Source organism: Halichoerus grypus, chromosome 3 (assembly GCF_964656455.1).
Source record: "Halichoerus grypus chromosome 3, mHalGry1.hap1.1, whole genome shotgun sequence".
NCBI classification, from domain to species: domain Eukaryota; kingdom Metazoa; phylum Chordata; class Mammalia; order Carnivora; family Phocidae; genus Halichoerus; species Halichoerus grypus.
The window spans coordinates 135652263-135673929 of NC_135714.1; the positions used below are offsets into that span (position 1 = coordinate 135652263).

Consider the following 21667-nt stretch of genomic DNA (forward strand, 5'->3'; position numbering starts at 1 on the left):
TCCTAGATCAGCCTTCTCCCTGTATTGTCAATTCATTGATCCAGGATTATTTATCGGACCATACCCCAGACACTTCCCCCAGCCCAAAGACCCTTTCCTCAGCTTCCTTGGCCTCCCTTAAATATCAGTTGAGATTGGGCGCCTGGGTGGCTCAGTTGGTTAAGCAACTGCCTTCGGCTCAGGTCATGATCCTGGAGTCCTGGGATCGAGTCCCGCATCGGGCTCCCTGCTCAGCGGGGAGTCTGCTTCTCCCTCTGACCCTCCCCCCTCTCATGCTCTCTCTATCTCATTCTCTCTCTCAAATAAATAAAATCTTTAAAAAAAAAAAAATATATCAGTTGAGATTTTCCATCCTGGGTTGTTTTCTTGATTTCTCTTCTTCCTAATTAGAATAAGTTGCCCCTAAACTTCCATGGCATCTTGAACTTCTTCTATTATGGAAGGGTCTGTTTTGTATTATTCATACAATTCCTTTATCTTTGAACTGTGAGATCCTGAAGGACAAAGTCTGTTATTTTCTTTGAATACCATCTCTCCTACCATCACCATCAGACTTTGCCACACAGTGTTTGACACTTAATAGGTGCTCACTAAAGCGTGTTAAATTAAGTTGTCTGGGTAAACACATACACAGAATTTCTACTAATTGTAAGATGTATAAAGTTACAAATCTAAGGGAAACTGGAAAGGTCAAAAATGTAGAGAAGCACTCCTGGGTATAACGGATTGATTTTTTAAAAACTTTCCATGCTTTTGACAATATTCATAGACTTTATCATGGACCTTTGTGTCTGACACACTGTACCAAGTTCTGTAAGTCTACAGCCCACAAGACCTTGTGATCTATTTGGTCTTATGTTCATACACATAAGATAAATTTCATTACCTTGTCCTAACTTAGTGCCCTGTACCCCCTCTTGACCTAACTGGGCTGACTTACCTATTTTGTGACAAGCACTAGCCACACAAGCTCAAAACCACTGATTTCTTAGTCCTGAGTTTTCTTTCTCATGCTCAAAACCCCCTCTCCCATCCAATAGGCTCTTTATTTCCTAACATGTTTTGAGATTTTACCAGTTCCCAAAAGTACACTAAGAATTTTGCATGCATTATTATTTAATTCTCATCACAGCTAGGTAAAGTGGGCACATCCCCATTGCTTTAGATGGAAAAAGTTGAGGCTCAGAGAGGCTAAGTGATTTTTGCAGGAGGGTCCTACAGTCGTTTGAAGAAACACTCAAAGGCTTTCTCATTGGTACCCTTCAAGTATTTCTAACATACCATCCTGTATTGTTATTAGGAAAACACACTGGTCTATACAGGGTTGAGGGTTTTCATGGTAATTTTGAGAAGAAAATGCAGTTGAGATGTCTAATAATAGCTTTGCAAATTAGCATGTATGTAAGCACACATTTAACTAAGATACACACATTTAGTTAGGTTTTATTGGGGTGCCTGGGTGGCTCAGTCGGTTAAGTGACTGCCTTCAGCTCAGGTCGTGATTCCAGGGTCCTGGGATCGAGCCCCACATCGGGTTCCCTGCTCGGTGGTGAACCTGCTTCTCCCTCTCTTCCCCACTCGTGCTCTCTCTTTCTCTCGCTATCTGTCACTATCTCTATCTCTCTTGCTCTCAAATAAATAAAATCTTAAAAAAATAATTAGGTTTTATGCATTCATTTTTACAGAGTGTTAAGCACTTTGAGGACCTTGAAGAAGATCTTATCTTCCATTGAATTAGAAAATCTGTAGAGAAAAAAGTTTCCAAGGACTTGTGGCAAATGGTCTGGGTTATGCGATGACTATTCTTAGTGGTGTGGGAATTCAGAGAAGAGGAAGAGTCAGTGAGGACTGAGCTGGGAGGGGGGAGGTTTCTTGTCACACTCAGCACTTCAGTTCTTCTTTAGCTTGGATAAGAAGAGGGGAGTATATGCTGTGTTCAGCTAAGAAAGAGAAACAAGCAAGAGCAGGTGGTTGTGGAAGATGGCGGCGAAGAAGAGGTCGGAGCAGGGATAGGTCAGAGACGAAAGTCCCTGTAGAGAATTATGTGGAGCAGGTTATGGGAAACATAATGCAGAGGGTAATAAAACTCAAAAAGGATAGTTAAATTCGCTATAGAAGGGAATATGGAACCATACAAGTTTTTAAAGCAAGTAAGAGACCGAACTAAGGAAGCTAAGAAATTTTAAATTTGTATTCAAAAAATCACACATTATAAGCACTCGTCTGCACTTCGCTACCTACGCTATTTCAGCCTCCTCTGTATTTTGAAAACTTATATTGCTTTAACTTTTGAACCATGCAAACATGTTTTTAAAAAGGAATGTCAAAGGCATACTACCAGAGTTGTTAGTTTCCTTAAGTTAATTTAATATTTTAACACATCTTAACATATTTGCATGGTTCAAAAGTCAATGGTAAGCGAAGCATTTGTTACAAAGATACTGGACATGAATAGACAATGCATTATGTGAGAATGTCAAAGGGGGAAAAGTCATCAGGCTCATGCATGTGTCTTTATCTCTTAAAATATACTCTGAAGATCTTTCCGTATCAGAGCACAGAGGGTGTCCTCATTTCTTTTTTTATATCTGTGTAGCATTCCACTGTGTGACCATGAAGAATGCGTCATCTGAGTGTGGGTGTAGCAGTGTTCTCAGGCCCCAGCGTCTCTTCCATGGGGGTTGTACAGTTCTCTACTCACCTCAGTGGTCCCTGAAGAGGCAGTGTGACAGTAATCGCCGTAGCATTAGGACTGGATTTAAGCTCTGTTTTCTCATAAAATTCAGGCAGCTTGCTATGAACCAGGGTTATGAAAAACATCACTAAAATTTATTTTCTTTACAGTGCTTTCATATTTTTGTTCATCAAAAGTGAAATACCAAATAGCACGTGTTCTGTGGACACCACGCCATTAATGACGGATCATGTGAGTAGAGTATGAGAAACAATATGGTTGAAACATAAAATTAAGATAAAAGGAAAATGCATAGATTTGAAACACAGATGAGACGGTAGTTCTTTTTTTTTTTCTTTTTTCATTCAGGGCCATCGACAATATGTTTGCATATTTATTATAGTTAGGTCTACATAGCAACCAGTCAAGACTGCCACAGGAAAGCTTCTCAGCAAACGCAAAGGTCTATTTATATCTATTAATGGTAGATCCCAACTAGAAGATGTATATACAACCCCATATTTTGGAATGGCTTAAGGATTTCTGCAATGGGAGGATCCTAAGTACTGAAGAGGAATATGAAAGTTACTTTAGAAATAGGGAGGAGGCAGGTCTTAAAGTAGGCCTGGGAAGAGCAGTGGGGAATAGCTCAGAGGCAGCCAATGAAAGGAAAAATCAAATCATATGAAAGGAGGAGTAGGACTTAGAGTTTTTTCCTTTTTCTCTTTTGCCACATCCTGTTCCACTCAAAGGTAAAGACAAGAAATATGTAGGAAGTTGCTGTTTGACCTTGAAGAACCTTAATTAGTCTGGCGTAGCAAATCTAGATTAAACAGGGACAACCTATAAGAGATCTGACAAAGCACAAGGCCCAGTGGCTATATATACAAAAGTGATTTCAGGGCCAGCTCCCATGGCCAGGAGCCCAGACTCCAGTCCTTCCTCCCAGTGCTATCCAGCTGCCCTGGGCAACCAGAGCCCTACACCCCGACAGAAAGACGCATTGCCTCCCCGGAAGGTGCTGCTTCTACTCCTTACTCCAAAACTAACCTTTTCTTCTCCCTTTTTTCTTCCCCTCTCAAAACCCTTGTCAAATAAAGTGACTGAAACCTTAGTTAAATTGACACTAAAGTTAACTAATAATTAGCTTAAGGATAAGAGAAAAGAGATTTATTAACCCATAGACATCTCTAATCCAGAAAATGTTGCAGAGAGAGAATGGAGGAATTGGGACAGAGTGAACATGTCCAATATTCCTTGCCTCCCCCAGGGATTCAGATACCTCCTGACCAACCACCCTTCATACCAAGGGAGAGAAAAAGAAAACTGCAACTCGGAAAAAGATACAAAATAGGTTAACCGCCTTGGATTTTTCTAGGCACGTTGGAAGGATATAAGCAAACCAAGTGTAAAGATACATAAACAGCATGACTGGGTATTATGCAACCATACATTATGAGCTCCTCGTCATTGAAAGAAAGCATTATTGCTAAACTTGACTTAACACATGACAAAGAATTCAAATCTAGTTTCTTATCTCTTACAAAGGCATTAGGAGTATCACGTTAAAGAAATTTCAGCTAAAAGACAAAGATGATTACATTCAATATTAGAAATATAAATTGGCTTATAATTTTTCCTGACTTAGAATATCAACCTAAAAAAAGAATATTAACCTAATCATGAACCATGGCTGGAAATGTTTTATTAACTAATTCAGTTAAAGAAAACTAAATTTAAAAAGTACCTATCAATCTTAAGTATTCCATAGAAGAGTCTGAGTTTTCCTTGGTTCTAATTTTTTTTACAGATTATTAAAATATGCAGATGAAACACAAGCATTGTTAACTTCTGTTACTTTTGATAGGTGTATCAAAATAGCCATATATTAAACTGAAAAAATTTAAACAGAGAAGTTGCCAACTGCCAAACTTTTCTGAATGGAAGAGGAATAGAATCCGAAACATTTGAGTCTGGAGATATGCACAGAATCAGATTGCATAGTGTCACGTGCTCATATTGTAAAGTATGTTTGAGAAAGAAGAGAAAAACGTGGAAAATCTTCTTGTCACCATAGTCATTATCAACTGAATGCTGTTTTTATCTTGGTTTGTGCCAATATTTTCAATAGGTGATCAACAACACTCAAGATTCCTGCCCTGATTATTCCTGGGTGGATAAACTTTCCACAGTACAACAGCGCACAGTGTAAGAAGAGGTTCTGTTATTCTCTTTCATATTTGGTTAAAGCAAGGATTACTGGAGTGAAGTGATACTCATCTAAATGCAAGAAGCAAATGGTAACATAAGCTTTGACTCTCATAGTTCCATGGTGGACAGACTGTCTTGTGCCCTGCTGGATTTTTAGGTACAGAGGTCCATGATCTCAGTGTTTCCAGAAATTTCTAAGTCACTCCAGTATCTCTAGCCAATAAGTAGCTGACAAAAGCATCATTTTGCAACACTTTTGATCCTAAAGTAAAAGCGGTAATACCAGCCACAGCATATAATGACCTCCCCTGGAAGTCCATACATTCATGTGTTAGACAATTTTATAATCTCAAGATATTCATTTTCAAATATAGTAGAATATTTTGGGTCCATGTAGTTATACCCCTCACTGTCATAGAGACTGAGAGAGTTTGGCTCACCAGCAGTCCTTATATTTTCAAGGTTCTTGTGGGATGTTTTTGGATTAGCAGAGAAATATGATAATATGTAAGTGGATAGCTTGCATTTTACAATTGATGACTGTCTGGGACTTTTATGTTGTGACACACATAAGCACTTCAAGAATATAAAGCATTTCCTCTGTTAGTATATACACTAACCTCACAGTGGGAAAGAGGCTGTGCCTGGTGCATAATAAATGTTCAATAAATATTTGAGTCAATTGAGTGAATGAAAGATTGAGCTCAGAAACAAGCTTTGGAAGATAAATATGTTGCTGTTTTCGCTTCAGAGTAAAACAGATCTCTCAAAAAAAAAAAAAAAATTTTTTTTCACAAAGCTTCTCCCTTCTGAGGGAATATTTGTGAAGAAAAACATTTTTGATTGTCTCATGATTAGCCAGACCTGGTCTATTGGTCGGTCTGTGTCTGGGACACCCCTTTCAGGACGATGGAGTCCGTTCTTCCCCATGACACAGGGATTTCCATTGTGGATAGAGCTGATTGCCAGGTTGGCCTTGTGAGTTCCTATTAAAATAGACTTTAAGAATTTATTTTTAAGCTTGGAAAGAAATTTTGTTTGTTTTATGTTAAAGATTTTATTTATTTATTTGTCAGAGAGAGAGAGAAAGTACAAGCAGAGGGAGTGGTAGGCAGAGGAAGAGGCAGACTCCCCACTGAGCAGGGAGCCCGATGTGGGACTCGATCCCAAGACCCTGGGATCATGACCTGAGCTGAAGGGAGTCACTTAACTGACTGAGCCACCCAGGCGTCCCTGTTTGGGGTTTTTTTGTTGGTTTTTGCCTAAAACTCTTTCCTGTTTCATGCCATTGCCCTTTGTATTAAGTTAAAGGGACTGTTCCAAAATATTAATCATCTCTCCCCAAAATTATTGGGAACACTTACCTCATGCAAAGTCTGAGGAGTCACCTTGACTCCAGTGCTTAAGACGAAATATTTTCTTTTTACAACAGGAAGTGTTTTACCTGAAATATCCAAATCAGTTAAGTCAGCACTTCTTGACCACACCGTAGTCAATGAAGGCATAGGCTAGTCCAGGGATTTCGATAGTTGTTTTGAACAAGCATGCATTTAGTACTTTTTCTCTCCTAGCCCTGTGCTGGATATTACTGAGTGTTTAAAAAAGGAGCGAAGGACATGGTGTCCCTCCACAAATAGTTCATATTTAGGGAGCCAAGTCTATTATGCCGACAGTATAATGATAGCAATAGTCACATCTATGTAATGACAATTCATAATGATAATCCATTATAATTTCTGTAAGTCGTATACTTCCAAAACTAGGCAGTAGGGGGCAAAAGTTGCACTTTTAGTTCTGATGCCACTCTGACCCTGCAGGGTATTTCTTTGACTTTTGACAGTCGCAGAGCTTGAGATAGATGTGTGATTTCCTCATAACTGCCTGTGACTTACACTTTGAAGCATGCTTAAGCTATGATTCCATTTGTGTGTTTGTCAGAAATATTGCTGTGGGCCAAGATTAACAGTGATATATTTGTTTTTTAAGGGGCTGCAGTCTTGCAGTGATATCTGGAATACTCTATGGGTCTACATTTGTGCCCATCATTTATATCAAGGACCACAGCAAAAAAAATGACAGCGTATACGCAGGGGCAAGCCAGTATGGTAAGAGTAAAACATTATTTTACTTTGTAAATAAATTCAATACCTGTTTTTCTACTTAAGAATATAAAAAAAAGGAATGTGATCACAGTAAATCCTGGTACATAGATTTGATCTTATTTTTCATTGTAAGTGGTGAATTAGAAAACCACTGAAGACTAAAAGTAATAAAGGACCGTTTGAGTCTTTTCATATGATCATCAAAATACAAATATAATCAACTTTATTCTAGTCAGGGTTTATATAGGCTACTTAGATTTGAACACATAGTTCCTGGCTTTACAGTAAGATTTGGAGATTATTTTCCAGTTAGATAATCTCTGAGAAAATATGTATTCTTCTGCTCTTTTAAAAAAAGCTAAAGTGCAGTACATATCACTGTCAAATCAAGTAAAGGTCAAAGTATAACCTTCCTAAAGGTCAAAGTATAGCCTAGTCAGAGGATATTGTTTTTAAAGCATAGAGTACTGCATTGAAAAGCCCAACATAATGCTCCCAGATTATCTCAGTTTCCAGTGATAGATTGAGTCTATCTGGTATAAACTCAACACTCCGTGCAATCACCCTTGTACAGGCTGTCAGGAGATGAAAGAGGGTCTACTTCAGGGGTCCTATCATTTTGTTGAAGCATGGCTTCCACCCATGAACTCATAAAAGAATGAGATCATAGGTAATAAAGTTCTAAATTGGATGATACAGAAAATTAATGTGACCTACGTTCCGATAAGGGAGAAATTTGGAAGGCAGAAGTCATGAGGGAGAGATTGATGACAAAACTGGAATTTGAAAGACTTTGAGTGGATAGACTGCATAGACACCATTGTTTCTTCCTTCCTTTTTATATTCAGTCCAATTAGCATTCAAACCTTTTACTAACTTCTATCGTTTTTAAAGATTTTCTACAAATACTTTTTGTGTTTTATTTTCCTCTGTAAAGGATAAGAACCAATAAAAATAGAATAACATAGGATAAATTAAAAGACAAGGAAAAACACGAGTGAAAAAATAAAATGGAACCAGGAATGAGTCTAAAAATTATAACATATTTGTACACTTGCTAGAAATGAGCCATAAATTTGGCTCTAAGATTTCTTATAGACACAAGGGAAATCAAATCAGTCCCACAATTCAGTGAACACAAGATAAAAAGAACTAATCATCCAGGAGTACAGTTGTTCTTGGTCCTGGGCTATAATAAATAATGCCAACAATCTCTTTACATAAATAGTACAATCAATTCTTAGGGACCTTTCTTATGACAACTTTAATGCCATCTAATAGGAACACACTTTATTCCACTTTATTAAAAAATAATTCTAGGGAGATGCAGTTTTTTATTTCGTTTATTTAACAAACACATAAGTATTACATGCCCTGTGCTAGACACTATTCTAAGCACATTTCAATAATAACTCAGTTGACCTTCATAGCAACCTTATTAGTTAGATACCATTATCATCCTTGTTTTACAGTTGAGAAAATTAAGACTGTGAGAGATCAGGTAATTTGCCCAAGTCTCAAAGTTAGCAAGTAGTGGATTGCAGATCCCACCGAGATGGTCTGTGCTTTTATTAACTATGCTGTGCTGTCCCTTGTGGTAGTTCGTACATGTGTTGCTCTTATATGATCCAGAAGTAGGGTTTAAGATTTTTAGAAGAATAGACACACTCGTTGACCTTCAAGCTTTTCTCCTTAAACATGACCACACTCACCTTTGTCAAAATTTTAGTTGAGAGAAACACTGAGTCCAATGTGACCTTCCCAGCCAAGAACCTGTAGGATACCCATCTGTATGACTAAAGGACGACCTGTATAAAAAGTCGGTGCGGTTGGGGTTTCTCAGATATTGGACCATCATCATGTGTCGTTAACTGCCCCCATGTAATGAGGCCTATAGTAAACAACTAAATAAAGTCCTCTTTGAGATAACTTCCTGAATATCCTTCCATGTAGGTGTCATCTGCAACAGAGATGCTGGTCTCCACATTGGTCCCCATATAAAATCAGCACTCCCCCATATTTTTCACATCATCCCCACCACAGTCTACTTGGAGATTTGCTACAATTGCCATTAGTAAAATTAATTCTGAAGCCTATTCTTAAAAACAAGATCATATTCACGTAATATTTATAGCTTCTTATTTATCTTTCCAAGATAATCAGAAAAACCAGCCTTTTAGATCTGATTATAGTAACTATTTTACTACTTAATATTTCTAAGTTTTAAATATGTTAATTAAAAGTCTATATAAACAGCATGTAGAAAACTAGGATGATAAAATATAATTAATGGTTCCTTTACTTTTAAGATTAATTTTGGTGAGTTTGTTTTATTTTTAGAACCTAAATATATTTGAAATGAATAAAAGGATACATTTGAGAGTTTTATGATCTGTATTTTCAGATTTAGACTACGTTTTTGCACACTTCAGTGGCATCTTTTTTACAAGCACGGTCTATTTTCTGGCCTACTGTATAGCCATGAAAAATAACCTTAAGTTATACCCTGAAGCAGTCTTGCCAGGTAAGAATATTTACTACAGAAAATCTTCTTACTCTGTGAAGGTATTCTCTACTCACTTAGCTTGAATAATCATCTTCTGGAAACCAAGCCATCCTCTGTGTCTGTGTATATGTTCATTCCCTATTGCTTTGGCCCAACTCACCACTAAATAGGAAAGATTTAAAATCCATGAAACTTGATATGAAATGCCAGTCATTACAGAACCTGAAACTTGAACAGTGAATCTGAGATGATTTCCTGTGCCAAAATACATTGTATATTGACCATCAGACTTTATTATTTCTTCTTCATTATCTAAGGATGCTTATTAAAAGTCAGAGTCAATAGAACTTTGTAGTTACTTAGGTAAACAAACATTTTCTCTGGAAAATAAGGAGAAATTGTTTTAGAGTTTGAAAAGGGTATATGATAAATGCACATGCTTTGGACTTAATCCATTCGGCACTGGTGGTGAAAAATACATATAATTTCTCACTTATTTAGGAGTTTGCCATAAAGCAACTTGGAATATAAGTTCACAAGTAAAAAATTTTTAAGAACAAAATAAAGCATATATCAGAGATTCATTTTGAATACCTGATTCATTTAGGTCAAAGTATGCCCCTTTATACCGTTATAAAAAGTGATAGGGTATTTTTATAATGGTATAAAAAATGATAGGGTATTTATCGAACACCTAGCTAAAGTAGCCTGAAAATTTTATCTGGTATTTTCATTCAAATTCTAGGAGCTTTTTTTTTTTTTTTTCCCTTAGCTATAAGCACTACTCTGAATTTCACATATTTTTATGTTGAAAGTTTAAAGTAAATGGTGTTCGCAGAGCATGCCCAGATCCAGTATCTTCCCCAGGTCCCTCTCCACTACCCAATCTTTACGTCACCTACACCTTTGGGTATTTTATTTAATGTCAATAAAATGAAAAGTTTGATAATTATACCCACAGGAGTCAAGAACAAAAAAATGACTTGGTTTCCAAAATGATCATAAAACGATGTTGGCCAAATATGTCGATGGGAATGCATTGATATGAGCACTTTAATATTCCCACTTTATTTGGAGTGTGGATTTTTCAGGAGAGGAACGTGAGTTGTAAGTGTGCACTGTTTGCGTGTGTTTCAGGATTCCTGTCCGGAGTTCTTTGGGCAATAGCCACCTGCTGTTGGTTCATAGCTAATCATGCTCTCAGTGCTGTGGTCAGTTTTCCAATAATCACTGCTGTAAGTAGCTGAATGTTTTTCCAAATTTTTGTTTTTCAAATGTAAATCTGATTTTTCTGAAGCATTCTTAGTGAATCACTGGGGACTGTCATGGAGTGCGATTTTTTAGGAGTACAATTTGTGTAACAGATTTCATGTAGCTTCACCAACACCCTCTCACCTCATGTCCCTGATTGCTAAGGGAACATCGCTAGCCTCGTTGAAGCAGGTCTGTTCATCTTTGATATCCTTGCAGTTTTTGTCTGGTAAAATGTTACCTAACGTCATTTTGGATACGTTGTAATTTGCTGTTTGTAACATACTTATCTCTGTAGAACATTTACAAATTAAAAATGCTTTTGAGTATATTCTGACAACCTTGTGAGACAGAAAGTACTTCAGACTCCTCATATGGTACTTTGGTATTTTTAAAGGCTTTCAGGAAGTCCTAAAGCAAACTATTGTCTCTGGATGAGTTATGTGATTAAACCTTAAGTTTTGCTTTGTGCTTACAAAAGGGAGTAATACAATGGGCTAGCTAATTCTTTGTAGCTGGTAACATATTATTTCCTCAGAAGAGACCAGTTATTTTCTAGTACTACATTCTTAATAGAATGTATCATATGGGGCCTTTTACAGGGGACAGTGAGTAACAATAAATAATATTCCTCAAAAAAAATTATAGTAGACAGAGATTTGGTTTTTCTGTCACTGTTTCTTGTATTAAATTATGGTAAAGACTTAGGATAAAACATTAAATCTTAATTCCGTGGAAGTAAATTGCTGAGGTAGGTGAGGTATCGGCAGACGGTCGATGGGAGTAATCACTATGGCTCTTGGAAACTTGCCTGTCAGAAGGATTATTCTTGAACCACTGTGATATAAGCAAAGTCTTCTCACCCACCAGGTATAGCTTCCTCTGGTGCTTGGGGGATTTTTACCTGGGAAAAACAGGTGTTTCTGGGACTTGAGGGAATTGGGCAAAATTGGTACTAGATTCTTGCTTGGTGTCACCTTTGTTACTCTAGTCAAAAACAACCTTTTCCACATACAGAAAAGATTCAGTCTTTTCCTCAAGGATCTTACATTCATCTTTATTTCTTGGAAGAACTGGATTTTTTTAACATTAACTTTTTTCATGGAAAACTTCAAACATACCCATCACCCAGCTTCAACAATTATAAATATGATCAATTTTATTTTATCAAAAGAGCAGTTTTATAAAAAAAATTCTAGTAGCGCTGTTCTTCCCAGGTACCTATATTTCCACTGTTATATACCCACTGGTAACTAGACTGTGAGTTCCTTGAAAGCAGCATCTATAGTTTATTAGCAAATAAAATTTAATTAAAAAGGAAAGAGAGAGAGCAGGGAAGGATGGAAGGAAGGAAGGGAGGGAGGGAGGGAGGGAGGAAAAAGAGAAGGGGAGAGAAAGGGAGGAGAGATGGGAGTGGATGGGAGAGGAGGGAAAGAGAGCCGGGAGGGAGGTAAGAAAAGAAAACTGAAGAAAAAACCCATGTAGCAGGAGCAAGGGCTTGTTACCTCTGCTCCATGTCTTCACTGATAAATCTAAAAGCTGAATCATTTTATCCAGAAGTTCAGCTTCTCAACGTAACTCAAGCTCACCTTGTTTTCAAAGGCTGATTTACAAATATGTAATTTATATTCACTTTACAAAAGGAAAATATGCAGTCCCAATTGCCAAAACAGCTATGTCTCTTATCTAAGATGTCCTTCCTATTTGGCTCTCCGTTGCCTAAATCAAAGAGTATGTACACACTTTGACTTATGCTTGCATTACCTTTGGCAAAGCACCACTTCCTATAACCACATTACTCCTGGCAATAACCCTTAGACCATGTCTAAACTAATATTTAGGAAATCATCAGCCAAAGCCTCAAAGGTCAGTGATACCTTTTGGCATTGTCTTCTATCATGTTCTCTGAAGGGAAATAAATTTCCAGATTAGAGAGGATAAAATTCTTGAGTGATTGGCCTGATAACATTAATATTATATCCCCTTTTTCTGTTGTTTCCTTTCATCCTGTCCAAAGTCAGTGTGGAATTGCCTAAAGGACCCAGATGCTTCTTGTTTGGTTTGGATTTTGAGGCTTAGGACGTTACGTCATTGATAAAAGACCGTTCCTTTGACCTATTTCTCTGGCGCTTTTGATGTTGAATTTTCCAGACACTGATAAACAGAGAGTAATATATTTTTATTGCTTTGCTTACATGCCTGGAGTGGAGTCAAACTTTGTTGACCCAGTCATGTAGACAGTTGGAGTAGTGGAGGGGAAAAAACATGTTGGAATTGTTTATGAGAAACTCCTCCAGAGTTTGTGCAGGGCTTGAAAAGGAATCATAAAAATGCTGATACAATACACCTTCTCCACAAACACCATGATTAATCCAAATTCAAATTTTTTTCCTTCTCAGCTAAAAAATGTTAATAAACTTAAATAGCTTCAAGTTTCAAACTACAGAATCATCCTTTCTTTCCACCTCATTTCTTCTCATTTCCCTTTCCTAGATTATTTCATTCCCGTCTGAATAAACCTATTGTTTATTTTTCCTTACATGGCTTTTCTGTCTTCCTATAATACTGTCGTTAGCATCCATTGAAGTTTAATGTTAGACGTAGTTCATCTTGAGATTGCCTCATGCTGAAAAAAGTTATAAATTATTCCCACACTTTCAGGGCACCTGGGGGGCTCAGTCGGTTAAGCGTCTGCCTTCAGTTCAAGTCATGATCCCAGGGTTTTGGGATCAAGCCCTGCTCCAGGTTCCCTGCTTGGCCGGGATTCCGCTTCTCCCTCTCCCTCTGCAGCTCCCCCTGCTTGTGCACGCTCTCTCTCTCTCTAAATAAATAAAATCTTAAAAAAAAAATTATTCTTACACTTTCTCCTATTAATCCCATTTCTAGTATCCTAAGTTCATTAGAAAAAAAAAAACCACTTGCTTATTAAAATTTTATTATAAGTAGATCACATTTATTAAAGTAGATCACATAATAGTATAGCATCATCAATGTAATAAATATGAAAATCATAAAGAAACAAAAAATCCTCATTTTTTACCAAGTGCTACCTTAGTTTAATGTTGAGTTAGGGTTGAGATTATGAATAGTTTTCCCCGACAATACTGTTATACTGTTTTTACAGTAGAAGGTTATTCAGTGAAAGAATTAGGGCAGCTCTCCAATATACTATATTTATGTAGAGTACAAGTCACAGAAAAAATAACCAATTTAATAGTTTGTTTTTTTTTTTATTCAAGGGCCCAGGATTTATAGCTGCAATGTGGGGTGTCTTCATGTTTAAGGAAATACAGGTATGTACAAGAAAGGGCGATTTAGAAAACAGGTATAGAGCCACGTAAGAAAGGTATTTCATACTATGTTTGTGTCATTTTCTGAAAACTGTATGTGACCCCTAAGCCCAGGGCAGAAAACACATGAATGGATTTGACAAACTCAGATGTTCAAAATGTTATCATCCCTAACAAGGAAAGAAAATACTAAGATATGATAATTATTATGAAACATGTTTCTCTCCACCCCAGCCCCCAGTGGGAAAATGCTTTAGTTGACTTTTTTTTCCCTTAAGAGATTTTGGTTACATAATCCACTAAAATATGATAGAGGGAAATTTTATTTAATGTAAAATATGATAGATAAGATGGAAGACTTTTTTATCCTAAAGATTAAAATATCCCTGAGGCAAATGGAATTTGAGAATAGATTTTTCTGTCGGTTCTCATGCCTCCCAAAGGCCTCCATATCAAACCAGCAATTTTAACCTCAATGAGATACCACCTCACACCAGTCAGAATAGCTAAGATTAACAAGTCAGGAAATGACAGATGTTGGCGGGGATGCGGAGAAAGGGGAACCCTCCTACACTGTTGGTGGGAATGCAAGCTGGTGCAGCCACTCTGGAAAACAGTATGGAGGTTCCTCAAAAAGTTGAAAATAGAGCTACCATATGATCCAGCAATTGCACTACTGGGTATTTACCCCAAAGATACAAAAGTAGGGATCCGAAAGTGTACGTGCATCCCGATGTTTATAGCAGCAATGTCCACAATAGCCAAACTGTGGAAGGAGCCAAGATGTCCATCAACAGATGAATGAATAAAGAAGATGTGGTATATATATACAATGGAATATTATGCAGCCATCAAAAGGAATGAGATCTTGTCATTCGCAACGACGTGGATGGAACTGGAGGGTATTATGCTGAGCGAAATAAGTCAAACAGAGAAAGACATGTATCCTATGACCTCACTGATATGAGGAATTCTTAATCTCAGGAAACAAACTGAGGGTTGCTGGAGTGGGGGGTGGGGTGGGAGGGATGGGGTGACTGGGTGATGGACACTGGGGAGGGTATGTGCTCTGGTAAGCGCTGTGAACTGTGCAAGACTGTTGAATCTCAGATCTGTACCTCTGAAACAAATAATGCAATATATGTTAAGAAAGAAAAAAAGAAGAAGAAGAATGTAGCAGGAGGGGAAGAATGAAGGGGGGGAAATCGGAGGGGGAGAAGAACCATGAGAGACGATGGACTCTGAAAAACAAACTGAGGGTTCTAGAGGGAAGGGGGGTGGGAGGATGGGTTAGCCTGGTGATGGGTATTGAGGAGGGCACGTTCTGCATGGAGCACTGGGTGTTATGCACAAACAATGAATCATGGAACACTATATCTAAAACTAATGATGTAATGTACGGGGATTAACATAACAATAAAAAAATAAAAATAAATAAATAAATAAATAAGTGCCCCCCCCCCAAAAAAACCAGCAATTTTATAGGGAAATAGTATGGTAGCAGGTGACTACCACCACTTCCCTTTCAAGTGTAAATGATAGTGATTTAAAACTGCATTTATTAAATAGCTGTAGGATGTGTGTGTGTGTTTTCATTAAAAAACATGTTTTAGGGGCACCTGGCTGGCTCAGTTGGTGGAGCGTGGGACTCTTGATCTCGGGGTTGTGAGTTCTAGGTTGGGTGTAGAGATTGCTTAAAAACAAAATATTTTTAAAACACTTTTTAATTGTTTTAGAATTTTTCCTACTTACCTTTATTTGAGGAATATATGTGAATAGTATTTTGTAATAGTTTTTACTAAAAATACACATAAATCAAAGACACTCTGTCAAGGTATCATAGATTTAATACTTGCTGTCTTCATGTGCAGCTGCAATAACAAATAATTCCTGGTTCTAAAAAGATCTGATGTTCCTAATCTCTGGCAACCAAAAAGCAAACTGTGTACTTGGATAATCCTTAAAATGATTATCCAGTTTTAGATTTAAAATATCATTTTATTTATTCTAAGTGAAATGTTTTGATTTAGAAAGCCATAATTTGATAATACTGGATTCTCAAATTTAAAAAATAATAAATTTGTTTAGGAGATATGCACCAAGATCTTAATTTTTGTACTTTTTAAAATACCCAGACAACTGAAATTGCTTCCATACACATTTCTCATTTATTTTAGTCAGGGTTGCTTTCCACAAAAAATAATTCTATGTCTAAAGCATGCCGTAATCTCTTTGCAAATATTTCATCTCCCTCCCAAAGGATAATGATTGCTATTTAAGAATTGGGTATTTATTATCCAGTATAACATCCTGAAGCCTTAGAAAATCACAAGTGAGCATAGCTTATTTGCAGTTAGAGGTAAAAAGAAGCACAAATGAAGAATAGATTTAATGTAAAGGATCTGGAAAATTATTTTAGTCACTACTACTTTAATAATGATACGAACTTAAAAACCCTCTTCCCTAGTTATAAGAACTTGAGAGAGAGAACCCCTAGCCATTGAGCCTAGTGGTAATTCCTGAGCCCTCTAAAATGATACTAAAAGACATTCAAAGAAAGCTTTTTTTAAAAGACACCTTTAAAAAGATAGCTAAGATCAAATAGAGAAGAATTTTTTTTAAATAATAAGCCATGACCAAGTAGGGCTTAATTCAGGAGTGCCAGGAAAGTTCATAATATGCAAATTAATCAGGGTTATATAATATTAGGTAAACAGAAAAACTATGTGATAATATATATTCAAAAGACATGTGCTGAAATTAAAAACCAGTTGTTGTTTTTTTTTTATTTGAGAGAGAGAGAGCACAAGCAAAGGGGGAGGGATAGAGGCAGGGGGAGAAGCAGACTCCCCGCTGAGCAGGGAGACCGATGCAGGACTCCATCCTAGGACCCTGGGATCATGACCTGAGCTGAAGGCAGATGCTTAACTGACTGAGCCACCCAGGTGCCCTAAAAACCAGTTTTTAATTAAGAGAAAACCTCTTAGAAGTGCTACAAGTAGGAGAAAGCAGCCTATCAAAAAACAATAGCAAACACATAGCTAAAGTGAAACCTAAAATTCTCTCAATTATAACTCAATAAAAGAAAAAAGAAAAAAAGGAGTTCTCTGTAAGTTGAAAGAGATTTCTCCATCACTGTTATTATTCAGTATTTTCTGGAGATCCTAGCCAGTGTGGTAAAACAAAATTAAGAAAGAGAAATAGATGTAGGAAAGAAAATGAGAAAATTGTCATTTGCATGTAACATTATCTTCTTTAAAAATCTAAGTGAGGGGCGCCTGGGTGGCTCCGTCGTTAAGCATCTGCCTTCGGCTCACATCATGATCCCAGGGTCCTGGGATCGAGCCCCGCATCGGGCTCCCTGCTCGGCGGGAAGCCTGCTTCTCCCTCTCCCACTTCCCCTGCTTGTGGTCCCTCTCTCGCTGTGTCTCTCTCTCTCTGTCAAAATAAATAAATAAAATCTTTAAAAAAATTAAAAAATAAAAAAATCTGAGTGAATCAGCTGAAAATCTTGAGATCCAATAAGGTCATTTGGTAAGCTGCCAAAATATAGGATAAATATAAAATCAATAGCTTTCTAATATGCCACCAATAACCAATTAAAAAGAGGAAAATAGGGTTACCTGTATGGCTCAGTCGGTTAAGCGTCTGGCTCTTGATTTCAGCTCAAGTCATGATCTCAGGGTCCTGGGATGGAGCCCCACGTGGGGCTCTGCATTAAGTGGCCGGGATTCTGCACTCTGCTTGAGGATTCTGTCTCCCTCTCCCTCTGCCCCTCCCCTTGCTCGTGCTCTCTCTCTCTCAAATAAATAAATAAATCTTAAAAAAAAAAAAGAAAATAAATGCTGTTAAAAACTACAAAAATTATAAAATATAAGAAAATAATCAACAAGGAATTGCTAGATTTATAAAATCATTCACTTTACCACAAAAGTTTACCATAGAACATAAGAAAATATCAGAACAAATGGGGAAGCTCACCACATTCCTGACGGAGCAACTCACCGTTGTTAGTAGGCAGTTGTTTTCCATTACATTCAGTGTGATTCCTACAGAATTCCAATGGAGTTCCATCTGGAATTTTGAGAGTGAGTTCTGAAGTTTGGCCAAGTATGTATGTAAAAATAAAGAGAGAGAAGACCAAGCTGGAAGCAAAGAATGACTTTTATTGACCTTCTGGACTTAAAAAGAAACAATTTACAAATCTGTCTGCAAACAAAACTTAAGAAGTATCCAGTGAGACTTATCATTCAGTGCAGGTGCCTAATTGCCTCTTCACAGGTGGTTTAAAGGGAAGTTTTAAATGCTTCACATGCCAACTCGTTTAAGAAAGAGCTATCAACTAAACCCTGAAGCCAAAATCCTATTAGAATTTTTTTTAAGATTTTATTTATTTGAAAGAGAGTGAGAAGGGGGGCCACTGGCAGGGGGAGCGACAGACAGAGGGAGAAGCAGGCTCCCCACCAAGCAGGGAGCCCGACACCGCACTCGATCCGAGGACCCTGGGATCATGACCTGAACCAAAGGCAGACGCTTAACCAACTGAGCCACCCAGGCTCCCTTTGTCAGAATTTTTAAAAAGTATTTTTCTTAGAAACAAGATAAGACCCTAGAGGAAAACAAAAGCAAAACACGTATCTTTACGACTTTTAGGTCCTATCAGTTACGTCTTGAAGCAGTACTCGAAGACACATATTTGAAAGTCCACAACCTACAGCAATAAGAATTTAATCTGAGATCCAAGCGCTTTTTGTGCTAAAGAGTTTAATGATTTCAGTTAGTCTTAATGCCATCCGGGCACCAGTTGGAGGCTTTCCACTTCCAATACTCTTTTATGTCTGGTACCTGTTCGTCTTTGGGAAGTTTGCTTTAGAATTTTACTTTTAGCTATTTTAAGCTAGATGTACATTATTATCTTTAGAAACACACTTTAGACACAATGTCTACAGAAATACCAATGCAGGGAATTACAACCACAACAATTTGTAGGTCAGTAGCTACTCCCAGATAAAAAATAAGATGATCTGTTATCTTAGTAGCTGTTTTAAAGATCCAAGTTAAAAACTTTGTGCCTTGGGAAGAATGTTAGCATGATCTTTCTTTTTTTTTTTTTAAAGATTTTATTTATTTATTTGAGAGAGAGAATGAGAGACAGAGAGCATGAGAGGGAGGAGGGTCAGAGGGAGAAGCAGACTCCCTGCCGAGCAGGGAGCCCGATGCGGGACTCGATCCCGGGACTCCAGGATCATGACCTGAGCCGAAGGCAGTTGCTTAACCAACTGAGCCACCCAGGCGCCCGTTAGCATGATCTTTCTAAGCGTTTAATACTCACCTTTGACAAAGAGAAACTGTTGCTATTGCCCAAATATAATCGGTCTTTGTCTTTAGGAGACTAGACAGTTTGGACAGATTCTTAACCTCAAAGGGGAAAAATATTTCTCTCTGAGAACATCATTGTTCTGACTACATAGACAATAAAGGAGAGAGCTCAGCAAAGTAGTCACATAATTAGGTTGTATAAAGTGCTGATAATTGTTTGTCTTATTTAAGTCATTGTAGCAATTGTCTAATTCACAAAGGACATTTGGAAATCACCTGATTGTATTCATTCTTTGAGCAAATATTTGAGTGCCTACTCTCCATCAGTACTGGTATCTAGGTAAAGGTTGTAGAATTTAAAACTGACAAGATGTCAGGGAACCTTAAAGCTTGGCAGGAGAGAGAGAGTGAGTGAGTGTGTGTGTGTGTGTGTGTGTGTGTGTGTGTAAATAAGCTACTCTGTACTTGGCAAAGCTTTGTGGTGCTTTCATTTGTGGAACTTGTAATAGAGTGACTTCTGGTAGTATTGATCCTCACAGTGAATCAGAAAATTCAGTTGGCCCCAGCCCAACTTAAAAGACCTCTCTCTGGTCATCAAATAGAGGTCATTTAATCCAGTTCTTCCCAATTCTTTATGAATTTGAAGAAAGAGGATATATGCTTTTTGGAATTTGGACTATGTATTAATTGGCATTAATCTTAATAAGAGATAAAAATAATATTATATGATTTGACTGTCAGGAGATCTCAGTGTTGTTTTAGAATTTATATCTAAAGTTAGGGAGGTACTGGTCCTGTTTTACTTTGTGATGTTCAAACCTTGCCTTAGAGCATGAGGACTTATATTTAAAGGGGGACATAGACAGCATGGCAACCATTCAGATGGGAACAGCCAGGGAGCTTCAACGTATTTCATATGAAACATGGTCAAAGGAGCTAAAATACTGATCCAGAAAAAAAAAAAAAAAAAGCTTTAAGAACATAAGACAGTTACTTTTTAATGTTTGAGGGTTTATCTTGTAGGAGAGAGATTAGAATCAATCTATCTGTACCCCTGGAGATAGATAGAACTTATAGTAAATAGGGGCACCTGGGTGACTCAGTCGGTTAAGTGTCTGCCTTCAGCTCAGGTCACAATCGCAGGGTCCTGGGATCGAGCCCCACATCAGGCTCCCTGCTCAGCGGGGAGTCTGCTTCTCCCTCTCCCTCTCCCCGCTTGTGCTTTTTTTCTCGTTCTGTCTCTCTCAAATAAATAAATATTTTTTTTAAAAAGGAACTTACAGTAAATAAAATATCTCTACTTAACCCAGAAAGGTACTTCTTTGTTAGGGGCACCTGAGTAGCTTAGCCAGTTAGGCGTCCGACTCTCAATTTTAGCTCAGGTCGTGATCTCAGGGTTGTGCCATGGAGCCTGGTGGTCGGTCAAGCTCTGCACTCAGTGAGGAGTCTTTTTGAGATTCTCTCCCTCTGCCCCTTCCCCCTCTCTAAAATAAATAATATATCCTAAAAAAATAAGATATTTCTTTGTTAATCAAAGATGGACTGGCTACGTTGGAAGTGGTTGTCAGTGTGTCCCATCTTTAAGACCAGTGCACCTACCCATAGCTGGGCAAGACAAACTTAGTCTGTTTCTTCCTCACCCTTCAGATCCATCTCTGTCTCTCCATCTGCACCTTATCATCTGTGCCCAGGAAGGCTGTAGTTGCCTCCTTCATTATCTCCGTGCATCCATCTGGACCCCTCCAATCTGTTCACCATCTGCAAGAGAAGAGTGGGTTTTATGAAATGTGAATCCCATCTTTTCACCATATCTGGCTGCCTGTTTCTTTAATGCCTTCCCATTACTTGGAAAAATAAAACCCCAAAGTCTACGTGGCCTGTGAGATCCCGATAAGCTCGGGCCATACCCCTCCAACCTGGTTTTGCTCCACTTAACTCTCAGAGCTGTGGTCACATTGACTTCCTTTCAGTCCCTGGAAGGTATCACACTTCATCTTACAACAGAGCTTTGCACATAAAATGCCTTCTACCTGGAATCCCTACTTGTTTCCCTGCCCGATTAATTGGTACTTACAGTTAGAAGCTTAATTCCTCACCCTCCAAACCAGCCGCACTAAGATTCCTTTGAAACACCCCTCAGAAACAATCGTGGTCATTTACTTATTAACACCCCTCTCGCTTTGTAACATTCTTTTCTGTGATGATTAACTTCTGTCTCCCATATTATATGATTATCTCAATAAGGGCACATTTTGCTCACCATTTTAACCCCAGTGCATGTTGATGCAAAGTGGGTGCCCACATGTATTTACTG

At 37.8% G+C, this 21667-nt stretch overlaps 1 protein-coding gene across 6 annotated transcripts in view; it reads left to right on the forward strand.

Annotated features, from left to right (window-relative positions):
* Positions 1–21667, forward strand: part of TMEM144 (transmembrane protein 144) — a 37459-nt gene that overhangs the window by 14087 nt on the left and 1705 nt on the right. For 4 of the 6 annotated variants that reach the window (XM_036069734.2, XM_078069361.1, XM_078069362.1 and 1 more), the window contains 7 exons: positions 2845–2926; positions 4806–4882; positions 6872–6990; positions 9392–9511; positions 10631–10728; positions 13984–14037; positions 21001–21268. In XM_036069734.2, the coding sequence (XP_035925627.1) occupies positions 2845–2926; positions 4806–4882; positions 6872–6990; positions 9392–9511; positions 10631–10728; positions 13984–14037; positions 21001–21144 (694 nt within the window). In that variant the 3' untranslated portion in view covers positions 21145–21268. Of the gene's footprint in view, positions 1–2844; positions 2927–4805; positions 4883–6871; positions 6991–9391; positions 9512–10630; positions 10729–13983; positions 14038–14795; positions 14973–21000; positions 21269–21667 lie in introns of those variants that run through there. The other 2 variants (XM_078069360.1, XM_036069737.2) reach the window with 2 other exon arrangements.